This window comes from Prionailurus viverrinus, chromosome B2, assembly GCF_022837055.1.
Source record: "Prionailurus viverrinus isolate Anna chromosome B2, UM_Priviv_1.0, whole genome shotgun sequence".
Lineage (NCBI taxonomy): Eukaryota > Metazoa > Chordata > Mammalia > Carnivora > Felidae > Prionailurus > Prionailurus viverrinus.
Window position 1 is genome coordinate 134289667 of NC_062565.1, and position 18486 is coordinate 134308152.

The 18486-nt window shown below is 44.5% G+C and overlaps 1 protein-coding gene across 3 annotated transcripts in view; it reads left to right on the top strand.

Annotated features, from left to right (window-relative positions):
• The first annotated feature begins 3 nt into the window (after window positions 1-3).
• SASH1 (SAM and SH3 domain containing 1) overlaps window positions 4-18486 on the top strand; it is a 198434-nt gene continuing 179951 nt past the window's right edge. For 2 of the 3 annotated variants that reach the window (XM_047860762.1, XM_047860763.1), the window contains exon 1: window positions 6-203. In XM_047860762.1, coding sequence (XP_047716718.1) covers window positions 78-203 — 126 coding nt within the window. In that variant the 5' untranslated portion in view covers window positions 6-77. Of the gene's footprint in view, window positions 204-18486 lie in introns of all 3 variants that reach the window. The other variant, XM_047860764.1, reaches the window with a different exon arrangement.

Genomic DNA, 18486 nt, shown 5'->3' on the forward strand with positions numbered 1-18486 from the left:
GGGGGCCGGCCGCGCGCTGGTGCGGAGCGAGGGCGCCCCAGGGACCCGGACGCACGGCTGGCGCGCGGGACGCGGCCATGGAGGACGCGGGAGCAGCCGGCCCGGGGCCGGAGCCCGAGCCCGAGCCCGAGCCCGAGCCCGAGGGGGGCGCCGGCATGTCCGAGGCGTTCTCCCGGCTCTGGAGCGACGTGATGGGCATCCTGGTGAGTTACCTGCCGCCGGGCGGGCGCGGGAGGGGCGGGGCGAGGGCAGCCCCCGCGCGCCCCGCGCTCCCGGCGCGCTCGCCCACCTGGCAAGCCCACCGCCTCCGACTCGTCCTGCCCTCGCTCTCGGTCCCAGGGGGTTAAGAACACACCCGTATAGGATTTCAAGCCCTAATGAAAAAATAAGCAGCCGCAGATCGCCTCAAAGACGTTTCTTAACCAGGCGGGCACGGTAATCTGGGACACCTGCTGAGAAGTTGGTGTGGCAAAGGTTAGAGTCCTTCAAAGAGTAGACGTAAATAACTAGCATTTGGCTGTTGCGCGTTCACAGTTGGATTGGGCCGGAGGCTGATGTTCCCGATGCTTATCTCTTCACCATTTGTTGTCTGACCCCGAGAGGAAAACAAGCCATCTTCTTACTGGGAATCACCAAAAAGTGTGCTTACCCTGTTGGCGGTGGTTCAGGGGTAGCATTACAGCATATTTGTTGTTTTATGTTTGCAACTAAAAACAATAGGACTTATTTTGCTAAATCTGTGCTGTCACGTATTTTGAAATGTCCAGTAAGTAAAACCGCCCGTGGACTTGGCATGATTTCTGAAAAATAGTTCTTAAGCATGGAGGATGAAGCTTTGACTTAACTTGTTTCGTGTTCAGAGCCCTGGGGAATTAGGAGATTTTCTTTGGGGGAACTGTAGGTAGGCAGGTAGACTGGAATCAGATGGGTGGGGGCTATTACAGTCAGACATCTTAGTCCACACAGAAAACGTCAAATTTAAAGAGTCGGAATTGGCAGTTGTTGGCAAATGCTCTAGATTTACTTTGGGATCTCTTAGTTTCCTAATGGAAGGTGTAGTTTTAGAAAGAAACTGGGGATGCTGAGAAGTGTACAGGAATGGAGCTTTTGGGCTTTGGAGTGAGTGAAGCCGGGTCAAATCCCCACTCTCCCATTGACTGACTGCGCAACCTTGGCCAAGGTGTTAAACTCCACTGATCTTCAATTTCATTACCTGAAAAATGAGGCAAAGAAGACTTGCTCAAGTTTTCTGAGGTTTAGTTAAGTTGATGTATAACTAGTGCTCCGCATACTGGCATATAGTAGGTACTCAATAAACCATAGCTCTCTATTTTTCCCCCCTGCAAATAGTCTTGTGTCTCATCTTTCCAGACATCCTGAAGTGTCAATTCATTTTTAGATGTTCATTGGTGTTTATAATTATTCCTGCACAGAAAACCAGGGAAGATTGGTCAAAGATTTCTGCTTTTCTCACTCTCCAATATTTAAAAAAAAAAAAAAAAAAGTGTATCAAAAAAATGTAAAACCTCGGGGCGCCTGGGTGGCTCAGTTGGTTGGGCGGCCGACTACAGCTCAGGTCATGATCTCGCAGTCTGAGTTCGAGCCCCGCGCTGGGCTCTGTGATGAGAGCTCAGAGCCTGGAGCCTGCTTCTGTGTCTTCCTCTCTCTCAGCCCCTTCCCTGCTTGCTCTCTGTCTGTCTGTCTCTCTCTCAAAAACAATAAACATTAAAAAAAATGTAAAACCTCAAGTTTTGGCATTTTTCTGAACATCACTGATGAAAATAGGCCTTCAGTGAAATTTCAGAAAACCCAGTGACTGTTTTAAAGTTGTGGTGGTAGTTCATCGAGCCCGAAGCTTATCTTGTTATTTCTTGCTTAGATCCTGTTCTGTAAATTTTTAGTCACTGAGAAAATTGGTCTGATAACATCACCATGCATCTTTTACTAGGGCGTGTCTGTAGAGGGGAGAGCTGCAGGGACTCACTTAAATGGGGGTGTGGGTTCAGGGTTGTTTGGGACGGGGCGGGGGGGGGGGCATTGGCAGGTGGCACTTTCTGAAGATTTGCTTTTCCCTTCGCTGGCAGATTCCAGTGCTGTTGGGGCAGGTGTAGCAGTGTTCTTTGGTTGATTTAAAAGTTGGGGTGGAGCTTCAAAAGCTCAAACCTGTTATTCAAAGGACTGATATAGGAGAAAAGAAAATATGTGCTTCTTAAAGAGCCCATAGTTCAGTGTGAGGCTGGAAAGAATGCAAGTGATTGTCCCGAAGCGATTGTGTTCACTTCTGTTTTCCCATCTTTTAGACGGTCTTATTTTTCCTTTGGGGTAAATGTGGATATCAGGATCGTTCCTTAGTAAAATTCTGAGGAAGATATGGTTTATCTCTCCTTTATGCATGTCTGTAAAAAGTCACCAGGTTAAAAGGATCTTTATTCTTTTAGAAAACTGTCATCCAAGTGTTTATAGGAAACTGTCTTTCTAGAAATAAATCGAGACACAAAACTGACAGTTGACTTTCTCTGTTGCTTGAGATTTAAAAAAATACCATTTCCTTCAGTTTTTAAATAAGATTTTGCAGCCTATCAGCTTACACAGGTGAAGTGACTTGACCAATGGCACACATACACCTTGTTAGTGACAATGACAGATTGCACCCCTGTTCTTTGATCTACACCAGTTAGTAGGCTGACGCCATGATACTCCATAGTTAGCCATCCCGGGGAAGCTTAATAGAAATGTCACTACATTCACTGTTTTATTTATTTATATATGTTTTAAAGTTTGTTTGTTTATTTATTTATTTGTTTATTTAGGGAGAACAAGTAGGTGAGGTGCAGAGAGAGAATCCCAAGCAGGCTCCACACCATCAGCACAGAGCCCCATGTGGGGCTCGAACCCATGAACCATGGGATCATGACCTGAGCTGAAGTTGGATGCTTAACCACCTGAGCCACCCAGGCGCCCCGTATCTGCTCTTTTAGGAAAATGCTACTTGGGAGGTTCTTTTTAAGTACTGAACTTGAGGACGGGAGTAGAGGTAGTAAGGGAATTACACATCCAAACATCAAAGAATTCAGGCACAGTTGCTACTTTCCGGGTTCCTCTATGTGTACAAATCAAACGTCCGAACCCATTAAGTTAAAATTTCTTTCGGGGCGCCTGGGTGGCGCAGTCGGTTGAGCGTCCGACTTCAGCCAGGTCACGATCTCGCGGTCCGTGAGTTCGAGCCCCGCGTCGGGCTCTGGGCTGATGGCTCAGAGCCTGGAGCCTGCTTCCATTCTGTGTCTCCCCCTCTCTCTGCCCCTCCCCCGTTCATGCTCTGTCTCTCTCTGTCCCAAAAATAAATAAAAACGTTGAAAAAAATTAAAAAAAAAAAAAGGGGCGCCTGGGTGGCGCAGTCGGTTAAGCGGCCGACTTCAGCCAGGTCACGATCTTGCGGTCCGCGAGTTCGAGCCCCGCGTCGGGCTCTGGGCTGATGGCTCGGAGCCCGGAGCCTGTTTCCGGTTCTGTGTCTCCCTCTCTCTCTGCCCCTCCTCCCGTTCAGGCTCTGTCTCTCGCTGTCCCCAAAATAAATAAACGTTGAAAAAAAAAAATTAAAAAAAAAAAATTTCTTTCGATGAATGAGCATAGCTCCCTTTTCCAACCTGAGAGGTGCGGAGCATCTGCCCAGAGATTTTTGTAGGTTCTCAGCCTGGGAAGGGTGTTGCCCCAGAGGCACAGATCTCAATAAATACAGGATGGTTGTCTGAATTCATTGGGACACATTTTGCATCTAAATGAATTTCAGTCCTGCACAGTTCTGAACCAACCAGTTGCCTTTAGATAATTGTTAACAAAATGCTTATTTAGAGAAGAAATAATAGTATAATTTATGGCATGAGAATGTTCGAGCTGTGCTAGAATGAATAAATGCTAGTAAGTGAATATGCAAATAGAGAATTAAGAGAAAAGGAGCTTACCGAAACACTAACCATTGTAAACGCCTGGTGGGTAGGGTCAGTATTTTCCTTTTTCTTTTTTTGAAATCTCCAGTGCCTGGGACTTACTGGATCCTGAGAACATGGTTTTCTTGAATGGAAAAGGAAAAAAAGTATATACTTTTTAAATGCAGGAGCCACATGAAAATACAGTTCTGTAGGGATGGTACTTACTATAATGGGGTGCATTGATGAAGACATCAATAAATTCGTGTCTTGCTTGAGCGGTTTCATCATGCAAACCAGAATCCTGGTGCTTCCACTGGAAACAGTAATGGCACGTTGTGAAATGTTTGTAAACCCTGAGCAATCAGGCCACGGCTTTCTTGTGAAATGTGTTCTTCTTCTGTTCCCTAACTCTGCAACATGTGGCCTGCCCGGGTTTTCAAAGCATGTCAACTTTCACGAGGACGTGTTTACATTTCTGCTGAGAAGTGCAAAGCAAGTTAGAATCCTGTGGGATTTCACTCTTTTATCTTTATGCTGCAGACACAACATTCCTTTTTTTTTTTTTTTTTTTTTTGGTGGGGGAGGGTAGTTGTTTGTAAGAGTAGGAATTGCTAAGGTTATTAGACACGGTAGATCACTTTTCCAGCACTGATTGTCCATTTGGTATGTTGTGATGGTTAAGTTTTTCCTTCAGAATTGGGAGGACTTAAAGCTTAGCCAGTCCTTCAAAGCTGCGGGCTTGCTGGGAAGGAAGGAGAAGGGAGTCAGTAAGTGCCTATTGTTTGCAAGATCCTGCAAGATGCACCTCCCCCAAACCTTATATTTCCTCTGTTCCCTGCTCTGTTCCTACAATTTACACCCACTTCCTAGCAATGCTTAGAGAATATCCATTGTATGGGGATACTGTGGACCTTCCCAGTTCTTATTCCTACATAAGCCACAGTTTGTACATAGTAGGCTTCAGTCCAAAAACTATTAGGTTTATCCCGTCTTGCTATTTACTAAAGAATGTCGTTTAAAGAAAAAAAAAAAAAAAAGATCCTCCTTCGCTTTGTAATTGTAGGCAAAGTGTGGGGGAGGGGAGATGTTTAGTAAGACCCTTAGGGGGCTTTTAAAATGCGAACTCCTTTGAAAGCTTTAATTTACATATCCTTTGGGTGGTGTCTGTGGTACAGCCCATCCACTAAAGGCTTAATTAATTTGAGGTCTTGGAATTTGAGCATCAGCCCCAGTTTCAAATATTCTGACTTCATCTTAATTTTATGTTCCTGTTCGCCAGCTGAAATGTGGCTTTTATAAGTGGAAGCTGCAGGGTGATGTAGCGCAGGGAGCGGAGAGACCTTGGCCGTGAGCCCTCCACCCCCTCCTTTTGCGGAGGCATTAAGGGCTCAAGGTACAGAGCAGGGCTCAGAACTGCGGCCTCCTGATTTTCAGTTCTGTGCCAGAGACAAAATTAAGTCTCATAATTCTGGCTGGAGTCACTGAATCTGTTGCTGTCGGAAGAGACCCCTGCACTGCAGTGACCTTTCACACTCCCCTTCTCCCCACTTTCTGCCTTCGTGGGCCATTCTCTACCCGGGAACTCTTCCCTCTTCCACCTGATTTACTAGCCACATTCAAGTTTTTCACTGTGTCCTCCGACTCTGACGCTAGAATGCAGCCTATGGGGGAGGGCGAGGAGGAGGGAGGGCCAGGAGGAGGCAGTGCTCCCAAGCAGGAAGTCCCGGTGCTGTCCTGAGCCCTCCCCACACTTACCTTACTAGATACCCTCTTGTGACCAGTGAACACTGTCGTCCCCATCTTACGTGGAGACATCCACATGGCTCTCCTAAATCACACAGATAGTAAACAGGCGCTGGGATTCGGATCATGCGTTGTTTCCCAGAAATAATCTGCTAGTTACGTTCTCATGTATCTACCCAGGCTTTTTTTTTTTTTTTGGCTGTCTACCTTTTTGCTCAAGCTGTTGACCCTGGCGACACTTGCCCCTGACTTCCAGAAAGACAACGTTTTGTAGGAAAAGCATCAGGCCCCTGATCCCTCCTGTAGATAAATGCTCAGCCCCAAGGCGCAGTGGGCAGAGAGCCGGGTGCCCACGGAGTGGAGGCGGGGTGGTCATTTCACAGGAATGCCTTTCCGTTTAGACCCCGGCCTTGAGTTGGGCTTTGCCTGAGAGGTGTTCTCCAATGAGGGTTCAGGAAGAAAGAAGGGAAGGAGGGCTTTCTGGACAGAGCCAAGGGGAGTAAAGATGAGAATACGGAGCACTTAAGTGGGTGCAGTCATTCTATGGGCTCTAGGGAGAAGCCGTTGTTGCAGAATTTGAAACTGACACCTGACATGATTCGTTCTGGGTCTTGCCAAAGTAACTTTGGTGGTGACGAGTTGGCGATGGTGAGAACCTGGGCTAAATGTTTATGAAGCATATCAGTTATGTGTCTGGCTTCCATTAGTCCCCCGTGTTTTTACTCAGTATCTCTAGGTAGTCAAGGACTGCTCCCTGCTAACTTGCTTTCGGCGATTCTCTTAAGCTCACAAGCTCTGTTCCAGAGAACAGCAAAGTAGAGGGAAATACTCAGTTGTGCAGACTGATTCAGGAGCAAATCTGTAACTCAACTTTACAAAGGATATAAGAGGAAAATCTATAACTAGTAGTTGATCTAACATATTCTTCTATTTATTTAAAAAATTTTTTCTAATGTTTATTTTTGAAGGAGAGAGAGACTGAGTGTGAGCGGGGCGGGGTGCGGGGGGGGGGGGGCGGCGCAGAGAGGGAGGGAGACACAGAATCCGAAGCAGGCTCCAGGCTCCGATCTGACAGCACATAGCCCGACGCGGGGCTTGAACTCCCTGACAGCAAGATCATGACCTGAGCCAAAGTCGGTTGCTTACCCAACTGAGCCACCCAGGCACCTCTCACATATTCTTTTAAAGAGTGCTTTTTGCTTCAGCCCTGACCATACTAATCTCACTGTGATATATGATGAGCTTACTCATGGTTTACACACCTTATCATACAGTCGAAATAAAATTAATCTCACAGTAGTGAATTTAAACGGATAGAGGCTAAGGCTCTAGGATTTAACTATTCCATTTAACGCCAGGGAGTATAGACTAAGACTGACACTGTAAGAATTAACCAAACCTTCAGACTAATTTTTGTGACCACTTGGATTTGTCATTTTTCAGATGGCACGCTCCTTTATTTATCGACTTACTTTTGGTAATGAGACCCAAAAATGGTAGATCTGTTTCTCATTAATTGTGCTCCCGGCCAGCTGTCTAGTGGCCCCATGTTTTGTTCCCTAATATGTTTCCCTGAGTAGCATGAACTCTTGATGAGATGAGACGCTTCATGGAGATAACCCAGCTTGTATTTTTTCTTGCCTGTCAAGTCAGGTAATACAGACATTCTCACACAGACCCTGGCCACCTAGGCTTTAGGGGATCTCTGAGACCCAGAAGACAAAAGCAATGATGATAAGATACTTTTTTCCTCTCTGTAATCAGTATTCTTTCTTTTCTGAAGGGCTCTCCTATTGTCTTTCACCTTTCTAAGATGATTGGTAAAAAACATGAAAAAGCGTGTGTTTATAATGAATGCCCTCTGGACTGTTGTGCCCTGAAGCTCTCCTTGGTGTCTGTGATGCAGATTTGATTCAGAGTTAATTTGGTTGCTTCTTCCTTTGTTAGGAAACGTCCTTTGTTAGTTAGAGGAAGGTTTGGTACCTGTACTCTGAACTGTTGAGCTTGGTTATGGCTTCATTTTCTCTCCTGGTATTTAGGTAATAGTGGAATTAAAAGTGAAAGAAAAAAAATGCATGTAATTGTAATTTTAATTAAAAGTGCCACTGGAAAAAAAAAAGTGTCATTGAGGAGCAGAATGAAAAAAATCTCAGTATGTATCCTGATCTCTCGTTGCTTTAAAAATTTATCCTAGTTAATTTTGTGGATGTTAATACTTTCTAAAAAAAGTTTACGTGTTCAAGTTATCTCTGCTCCCAATATAGGGCTTGAACTCTCAACCCCACGATGAAGAGTCACATACTCTTCCTACTGAGCCAGCCACATGCCCTTGGACTTGTACCCTTTTGCCTAAGACTTGCTATTCGCCAACAAATTAAAAAAAATTTTTTTTAGTGTTTATTTATTTTTGAGAGAGAGAGACAGAGAGAGACAGAGTGTGAGCAGGAGAGCGGCAGAAAAAGAGGGAGACACAGAATCTGAAGCAGGCTCCAGGCTCTGAGCTGTCAGCACAGAGCCTGATGTGGGGCTCGAACTCACGAACTGTGAGATCATGACCCGAGCCAAAGTCAGACGCTCGACCAACTGAGCCACCCAGGCGCCCCGAAAAAAAATTTTTTTAAACAAAAACAATGAGATACCCCTACACAGTTGTAACAATGGCCAAAATATGGGAAACTTCACCAAATGCTGAAGAGGTTGTATAGCAACAGGAACTCTCCTTCATTGCTGGTGGAAATGAAAAATGACAGAGGCACTTTGGAGGACAGTTTAGTGATTTCTCACAAAACTAAACATACTCTTACCATCCAGTCCAGCAATTGTGTTCCTTGGTATTTACCCAAAGAAGTTCAAAACTTAACGTTCACGCCTAAACACACACAGATGCTTATAACAGCTTTATTCATAATTTCCAAAACTTGGAAACAACTAAGATGTCCTTCAGTAGGAGATTGGATAAATAATCAGTGGTCCATCCAGACAATGGAATATTTTTCAACACTTAAAAGAAATGAGCCATCAAGCCATGAAAAGACATGGAGGGACCTTCAATGCATACTACTCAGTCTGAGAAGGTTTCTGACTGTAACATTTTGAGAAAGGCAAAAGCCATGGAGAGAGTGAAAAGATCAGAGGTTGAGGGGAGTGGGTTGTTGTGGGGGGAGAAGGGATGAACAGACGGAGCACAGAGGATTTTTATAATGATGGATACATGTCATTATAAATTTGTGCAAACCCATGGGGCGCCTGGGTGGCTCAGTTGGTTAGGCCTCTGACTCCTGGTTTCGGCTCAGGTCAGATCTCACAGTGCGTGAGCTCGAGCTCCTGCTCACTCTCTGTGTCTCTCTCTCAAAAATAAAATTAAAAAAAAAAAAAAGAATTTTTTGTGCAAACCCATACACAGAATGTACAACACCAAGAGTGAACGTAATGTAAACTTTACATTTTGAGAGATAATGAAGTGTCAATGTAGGGTCATCCGTGGTAATAATGTACTACTCTGGTGGATCTGATGGGTTTTTTTCTTTTCTGTTTTTCAAGCTTATTTATTTATTTTGAGAGAGAAAGAGAGCAGAAGTGCAGGAGGGGAAGAGAGAGAGGGAGAGAGAGAATCCCAAGCAGGCACTGAGCCGTCAGCACAGAGCCCGATGTGGGGCTTGAACCCGTGTACCATGAGATCATGGCCTGAGCCCAAATCAGGAGTAAGACGCTTAACCGCCTGAGCCACCCAGGCACCCCTGATGGGTTTATTTCACTACCGCCAAGCAGTTGTCCATTTCTCAGCGGACATGGGCCACAAATCTGACTCAAGTCTGACACTGTCTACCACAGGTTAAAAACTCAGTCCTAAAGACCCAGTCGAGATTGTCACCTGTGCTTCTTACCTGTTGGCTACAAATCAGAGGTTCCCACAACTTCGTCCTCAAGTTGGATGAATTTGCTAGAGCAGCTCCCATTTGCTAGAGAATTCAAGAAACCAACTTACTTACTGGATTAACCAGTTTATTCTAAGGGCTATAGCTCTGGAATATACAGATGGAAGAGCTGCACAGGGCAAGGTACGTGGGAGCTTCCATAGCTTCCATGCTCTTGGGGTCCCACTTTTCCCAGAACACCTGGTGTTCACGAATCTGGAAGCTCTCTGAACCCTGTCCTTTTGGGTTTTGATGGAGGCTTTATTACGTAAGCATGATTGATTTAAGTCGTTGACCATTGGCTATCGATTGAACTCAGTCTCCAGCCCCTTTCTCCTCCCTGTAGGTGGAGGTGGGAGGGATGAGATTGAAATTTCCTGCTTTCTAATCATTTGGTCTTTCAAGTAATCAGCGTGATCTTGAGACTCTCTGGGGGTGCCACTCTAATGCACTTCATTAGCATAAACTCAGCTGTGGTCCAGAGGGACTCTTAATGAACCGCAGAAGATACTCCCATCACTCCAGACATTCTAAGAGGTTTAGGAGGCCTGTGCCAGAAATTGGAGGAAAACCAAGTACATCGTATCTGATTATAAATCACAATATCACAGTGGGAGATACCGATAACGGGGAGGCTACGCATGAGTGGGGGTTGGGAGATACATGGGAAATCCCTGTACCTTCCCCTCAGTTTTGCTATGAATCTTAAACGGGCCTAAAAAAAAAAAAAAATGAAGTCTTAAAAGAAAAAAGTCATAATATATATTTTTTAAGTTTTAAACAGAAGAGTAACAGAATGAGAACATATAGAAACGAACAAAAATGAAACATCTCAGAAGATGGAAAGATTGTTTTGTAGAGTAGTTAAGAACAAAGGAAGTAGTTCAGACTGTGAGGGATCAAATCCTGGCTTCAGACACTTGGTGGACATGTGGCCTGGCGAGTTCCTGAACCATGCTGTGCCACAGTTTTCTCCTCTGTAAAATCAGCCGGATCACCACCCACGTCATCTAGTAGGGTGACATTAATTGAGTCACTAAAACTATGCACGGCATATGGAAAGCAGATCACAAGTGTTCATTCTTATGAGGGGCGCCTGGGTGGCTCAGTTGCTTGAGCGTCCGACTCTTCATTTTGGTCCAGGTCACGATCTCGCAGTTTGTGGGATGGAGCCCCATGTCAGGCTCTGTGCTGGGCATGAAGCCTGCCTGAGATTCTCTTCTCTCTCTCTCTCTCTCTCTCTCTCTCTCTCTCTCTCTCTCCCCCTCCCCCCTCTTTCCCTAAATAAATAAACATTAAAAGAAAATAGTTGAATCTCCTTTACTTAGAATGTGAATTAATTTTCCTTCAGTTTCATCTTTAGATGGAAGGATGATCTGATTCCACGTGTTCAGTTTACAATTGATACCTATTGATTTAATTTATGTCACCTTCCCTTTTCAAGATACATGACCTAAAAATAAATGCATAAATTGCTTCAAAGTATTAACCTCAGGTTACATGTTAGGAAATAGTTGTTACAAATATTCTGTATACTCCAGAGAGAGAATGTATAAAACGTGTGAATAGGCAGAATTTTCTGGAGGCAAGAAGATATCTGTAATGAAACCATATTTTCTGTTTAAAAGGTGTTCAGATTGCAATAACATGAGATCTTTTTTAACAGTTGACCTGTTAGAAGCATGTAAGATATCGAAAGCATCCACTTAATGGATGATTTTATTTTTTGCGTGTCAGACTCATGGGAATGTACTAGATCTATTTTCATTATCTTGAGCCTTTTTGGGAAATATTTTCCCCGGGCTTTATTGAATTGACTGCTGTTTCTGTCAAGGTTGCCGTTCATTCTGGATCTTTGCATCTTATTTAGGAGTCTTCAGTCTCCAATGAAGAATTTATAAAAATATCGCATGGGAGTATCCCCACCAGAGCCCAAAGCAACCTGCAAACATTACAGTGTGAATATGGTAGAAAATGGAATTTGCTGTGATTTGAGGAAGAATTGTAAGCTTGTATGTATGTATATGTTTATTTATTTAGAACACAAATGGGGGAGGGGCAGAGAGAGTAAGGGAGGGAGGGAGGGAGGGAGAGAGAGAGAGAGAGAGAGAGAGAGAGAGAGAGAGAGAGAATCCCAAGCAGGCCCTGCACTATTAGTGGGGGGCCCGATGTGGGGCTCGAACTGACAAACCATGAGATCATGACCTGAGCCGAAGTTGGACGATTAACCAACGGAGTCACCCAGGTGCTCCAGAATTATAACCTTCGAATGAATAAATTTGCCACTTATGTATATTTTTATTTGGGGGTAACTTCACTATGCATCTGAAGACAGCCAGAAGGAATCTGAAATTTTTCGGAAAGTCTATAAAGACCATGAACGTTTTCTAGTGGAAAGATAAAACGTTTCAGTGTTAAGGCATATTTTTTCATGCATTACAGTTTCACTGAAAACTTTCTGCAAAAGTGTAGCTTTTGGGCATAGTCTACTGCAAAAAGGTCAATACTGCCTCTGCAGTATACGTTCCTCTGACTTCGGTAACATGTGGGCTCCAGGTGGGAAGTTAATGAAAGCCCCTCGTAACACTGATGCATGTGGTGATTTGCCTTGATGAGGCTATTAGGAAATTGAGACTCCATGATGACCTTTAGACCACATAGGTGTCAAATGATTCATAAATGATACATGAAAGATACAGTAAAATGCGAGTGATGTAACTTGAGCATTAGCACAGAACTATGCACTGTTTCAACAGAACAGAACGTCAGACAGTAAAACCCCCACATTCTATATCAAAGAACTCCCTAGCTTGTCACAGTCCCTGAAGAGCTGCACATTCCAGACCTTGTGTCTTTAGAAGGCAGGACGCCTTTCAACGGCGGACGAGCTTCGATAGAAACTGGGAGGGGTGACAAATAGAACTAATTCCCTCCTTCAGCATCAAGAGATTTTTAGCAGATCACATCACTGACTCTCAGAAGTGCTGCTCTAGAGATCGGATGATGCTATTGACATTGGTATGATTCCTTGCACTTCATGGGGTGTCTTACGTACACTGACCAGTTTAAAACTCTTACAGCCACCAGCAGCCCAGTCTTGTTGGCAGCCTCCGTTCTTTAGTCTGGGAGTAAGCTGGGGTTCCTAGTCTCCTTTTCAAACACGCCGACGTTTCGTTGTCCGTACGTCAATACCCACGATTCAGCAGTTGCTAGTTGATTTTGGCTTCTGTAGATTTTGGACTTCTGAGTTTAAGCATTCGATGTGAAACCCTGAAGCTGTGTCTTTGCAGATGTTCTGCACATTGCCTCCTGAAGCAGAGCAGACCCAGGTGGCTGTAGGCCCTGCTCTTCTTGGAGCAGTTTGGGGGTAAAGCCAAGAAGTGGTCTGTGTTGCCCCATTTTCCACCCAGGCTGCCTGGTGTCTTCTGGGGTGTTGGGCGCCATGGTGTGCATAGTCGGGATGGCATCCACTCAGGACTTTGCAGGCTCACCTCTTCCAAGGAGGCAGAGAGAAACACAAAGGTCTGGTGTCTCACTCACTGTCACTGGGTTACCGCGGATTCTGGAACCAGCCCTGGTTCTCCTGACCTCCAGTTAGTGCTTTTGTTGTGGAAAACAGGAAGGCCTCTTCCCCAACCCTGGGAAAGGCAGACTCTCCTGCCAAAAAGGTTTTCAAGTTACAAAGCAGTTTGGTTTTGTAACAGTAGGTTTGACTTTAAAAAAAAAAGTGAACATTTTTGAAAGGACACATAAACCTGTTGTGCGTATACCTGTGGACTTACTTGCAGGCAAGTATGAGGATGTTCTGTTTCAAGTCCTTACACATGAAGGGGAAGATCCAGGGCAAGTGTTGCTCAAAGGCACTGGATTACAGATGGTTCCAGAGAATCAGCCAAGGACCAAGCGAACAAGCCAAAGCACGATGAGTTTGAGTCCTGAATTTGCTAGTTAGGTCAAGATGAGCACTGAATTATGCAATAGAGTTGGCAGCGAGGAGGGAGGAGGCTCTGAGCATTGTTTTGGTAGAAAAATGACTTGGCAAAATGCAAGGGGGTAGGGGGAGTAACACACTACCTTTCGTTGTTCCAAGAAGGTCCAAATCAAAACAAGCCTTATTAGTGCAGAGGAAAGCTGGCTGGATTGTGACGCACGGTCGCTATTGTACAACTGTGAATGCATTTTCGACTCTGAAATATCTGTTGGAACTAAGCGTGAGCGCCTGTTCTGTTTTTCTTTAAGTCTCTACTCAGCCCAGTTACGGAGTCTGAGACCAGGTAATTGGTTCCTTGGCTTCTGGTTTTCTAATGCTGTGTGTGTCTATTGTCCAGTGCGGACTTCTGTCTTTAAAAATAGAAGCGTGTTGGGGCGCCTGGGTGGCGCAGTCGGTTAAGCGTCCGACTTCAGCCAGGTCACGATCTCGCCGTCCGTGAGTTCAAGCCCCGCGTCAGGCTCTGGGCTGATGGCTCAGAGCCTGGAGCCTGTTTCCGATTCTGTGTCTCCCTCTCTCTCTGCCCCTCCCCCGTTCATGCTCTGTCTCTCTCTGTCCCAAAAATAAATAAACATTGAAAAAAAAAATTAAAAAAAAAAAAAAAAAAATAGAAGCGTGCCTTCTTGGTGGCGGCGTAGGGAGAATGTCAGGGTGGAATCCCAAATTTGTCTTCCAACCAAAAGAACCTAGAAATTCAGTTGTCGGCAGATTCTTCGGAGGACTTTCTTTACGGGTTCCTACACTGGTCTCCATTCCATGCTTCCTTGGTGCTTCGGAGTTCAGTGGATAGAACAAAGAACATTCTACAATTTGCTATCCAGTCAACCATCGCAATTATTTCCTTTCCCAAGGAGTTTGGAGGTTAACATGCTTTCGCAGTGGATATTGGAATATTCTTCACTGAAACTTGGCTACCACAAAGACTTTTTTTCATAGAAGTTTTTTTACAAAGACGCTACGGGGCAGAAAGACTGCATGACCTAGTAATAAGAGTAATATGAGCCATATTAATATTAGCTGATATTTATTGATCATGTATTATGTGCCAAACACTGTACCGAGCTCGTTTCATGCATTATCTCATTTCTTTCTTTCTTTTTTTTTATTGAAGTACAGTTGACACACAATGTTACATTGGTTTTAGGTGTACAACATAGTGATTGGACACCTCTACATGTTACACTCTGTTCACCACCAGTGTCATTGACTGTCCTGTCACCATGGAATGCCATTACGACACCATTGCCTGTATTCCCTGTCTGTACCTTTCATTCCTGTGAATTACTCATTCTGTAACTGGAAGCCTGCACCTCCCACTTGCCTTCACCCATTTTGACCATTCTCACACCTCCATCCCCCCCCCCCCCCATAGTCATCAGCTTGTCTCTGTATTTATGGGTCTGTTTTTGCTTTTGTGTGTTTTTTTAGACTCCACATGTAAATGAAGCCACATGGTGTTTGTCTTTCTCTGACTTATTTCACTTAGCATAATACCCTCTAAATCCATCCATGTCGCTGCGAATGGCAAGATTTTATTCTTTATAATGGCAGTAATGTTCACATCTTCTTTATCCATTCACCTATCAATGGACACTTGGGTTACTTCCATATCTTGGCTGTGTAAATAATGCTGCAATAATATAGGTGTGCTTATATTTTTTCACATTAGTGTTCTTATTTTCTTTGGGTAAAAACTCACTAGTTTGCTGTATCCCATGGTATGTCTGTTTTTAGGTTTTGTTTTGTTTTAGTTTATGTATTTATTTTGAGAGAGAGAGAGAGAGCACAAGTGAGGGAGGGGCAGAGAGAAAAGGAGAGAATCCCTAGCAGGCTCTGTGCTGTCAGCACAGACCCCAGCACGGGGCTTGAACTCCCTAACTACAAAATCATGACCCTAGCCTGATGCTTAACCAACTGAACCACGAAGACGCGCCTCTATTTTTAATTTTTTGAGGAACCTTCAGCTTTCCATAGAGGTTGCTCCAATTTACATTCCCGCCAACAGTGCACGAGGGTTCCTTTTCCCCCACATCCTCGCCAACACTTGTTATTTCTCATCTTTTTGATTCTCGCCATTCTGACAGGTGTAAGGTGATACCTCATTGTCGTTTTGATTTGCATTTCTCTGATGTTTAGTGGTGTTGTGCTTCTTTTCATGTATCTGTTGGCCATCTGTCTAAGTCTTTGGAAAAATACCTATTCAGGTACTCAGCCCATTTTTTTTTTTTAACATTTATTTATTTTTGAGACAGAGAGAGACAGAGCATGAGCAGGGGAGGGTCAGAGAGAGAGGGAGACACAGAATCCGAAACAGGCTCCAGGCTCTGTGCTGTCAGCCCAGAGCCCGATGCGGCGCTCGAACTCACGGACTGCGAGATCATGACCCGAGCTGAAGTTGGACGCCCAACCGACTGAGCCACCCAGGTGCCCCCTCAGCCCATTTTTTCATCAGATTATTATTTTTGTTGTTGTTGTTGTTGTTGTTTGGTGTTGAGTTGTATAAGTTCTTTATATATTTTAGATAATAACCCTAATTGGATATATCATTTGCAAATATCTTTTCTCATTTAATCAGGTTGCCTTTGTGTTTTCTTGATGTCTTTCTTTGCTCTGCAAGCCTTTTTATTTTGGTGTAGTCTCAGTGGTTTATTTTTGCTTTTGGTTTCCCTTGCTTGAGGAGACATATCTAGAAAACTGTTGCTAAGCCAGATATGAAAGAGATCATCACCTATGTTTTCTTGTAGGAATTTTGTGGTGTAGGGTCTCAGACTTCGGTCTTTGTATCCTCTCATTTCATTGTCAAATAACCCGGTGAGGTGGTGTTATAGGTTAAATCGTGTCCACCAAAAGAAGATACGTTAAAGTCTTAACCCCCTAAATCTCAGAACGTGACCTTATTTGGAAATAGGATCTTCTTGGGTTTAATTCGGTTAAGATGAGGTTGTTAGAGTGGCCCCTAATTCAGCATGGGGAACTTTGAACACGGATACAGAGGGAAGCTGATGTGAAGACCCCCGAATCATATGTAGACGGAGGATTGGAGTGATGCATCTATACACATCTATGCGGAATGGTGAAGTTTGCTGGCAAGCTGAAGCTAGGAGGAGACATGGAAGGATTTCCCTACAGGTTTCAGAGAGAGCAGGGCCTTGTTGAAATCTTGATTATCTATCTGTCTATCTGTCTATTTATTTATTTATGAGAGAGAGCTCACGTGAGTGAGGGGCAGAGGGAGAGGGGGAGAGAGAACCCCATGAAGTGCAGAGAGAGAGAGAGAGAGGGCGAGAGTGCGGAGCCCAGAGAGGAGCTCAGACTCACCTGATACGGAGCTCCAACTCAGGAACCTCGAGATCATGACCTGTGCCGAAGTCAGATGCTAAACCGACTGAGCCAATCAGGCGCTCCAACCTTGACTTTGGATCTACTAGCCTCTAGAACCATGACATAATAAATTCCTTTTTCAAGAAACCTAGTTTTTGGCACTTTGATGTCGTGGCCCTGGGAAACCCATGCAGGTGGGTGCTTTGTTATCTCCTTTCTACAGAAAAGCAGCTCTTGAGGAAAGGAGGAAAGTTTAAGGAGAGCAGAACTTTTTCCAGGCTTAGTACTTTGGATGGACCAGCAACTTGACCAGCAGGAGAAGGAAAATTGAGAAGATCGATCAGGAGTGAGCCCCAGTAGGAACTTGACCATGACAGCACAGACATCGATGCAGCAAATGTTTATTGAGTATGGGTGGCTGGGTTCCACTAGGGATGTAGAAGATGGACCCCTCTGTTCTCCCAAGTGCTTAGGGGGTAACAAGCGAGACAGAAGTAGAGGGAAGTCAGTCAGGTTCCTTGGTGAAGTCCAGCATTTGTTAGGTTATCTGAAGGGAGGAATTAACCTTGGGAAAAGGAAGGACTTGCTCCGTGTCCCATTTTCCCACACAAATAAGGCCTCATCCCAGTGCCTGTGGCGTTTCCCTCTTCTCCGGCTCCCCATTATTATTACCGTTATATGTACAGTTGACCCTTGAACAATGCAGGGATTTGGGGCGCCAACCCCCTCTCCCCCCTCTAGTCAAAATCCACATGTAACTTTACTAATAGCCTACTATTGACCAGAAAAGACTTACCATGACATCGTCGATTAACACATATTTTGTATATGTATACATATATACGTACATATATATACAGAATACATACTGTATTCTTACAACAAAATAAGCTAGAGAAACAAAAATGTTGTTAAGAAAATTATAAGGAAGAGAAAATACATTTATAGTACCAGTCCATTATTTCTAGAAAAAAATCCTCGTAGTACGTGGCCCTGCACAATTCAAACCCGTGTTGCTCAAGGGTCAGTTGTACGTGTATTTTGATGAAAGTGAGAAGGGTTGATGTGGGTGATAGAAATGAAGACTTAAGGAAACTTTTACATCTGTGTTCTGAAGTGGTGGAATTGAGTCAGTCCTCCGAAGAGGACACTTCTTTGCCCGCCCTCCTCTCCCATCCCAGCCACTACCCGGAACAGAATTGGGAGTGTGCGAAGAGAAAAATCAGCTCAACGCGGATCAAATCCCATTCACGTTAGATTTCTTGAATTGACTAGGACAGGGCAGAGAAGCCGGGGTAGGGAGTGTCAAAGACTGTGGCAAAGGGTTGTGGGGCACAGGATTACAAGACCCCAAAGGAATGCTGGTGATATCCATAAGCCCCGGGCGCTCTTGCTTCACCCTCCGGGCTCACCCTCTGAATTCTTGGCCATCAATCCTTCCAGTCCAGTAAGAGGGAGATGAGTCATGGTACAGATGATCCCCAGCTTATGATGGTTCAACTTAATGGTTTTTTGACTTTGTGATGGTGCAGAAGTGTTCTGCATTCAGTCAAAACTCAACTTCAGATTGTGAGTTTTGATCGTTTCCTGGATTAGC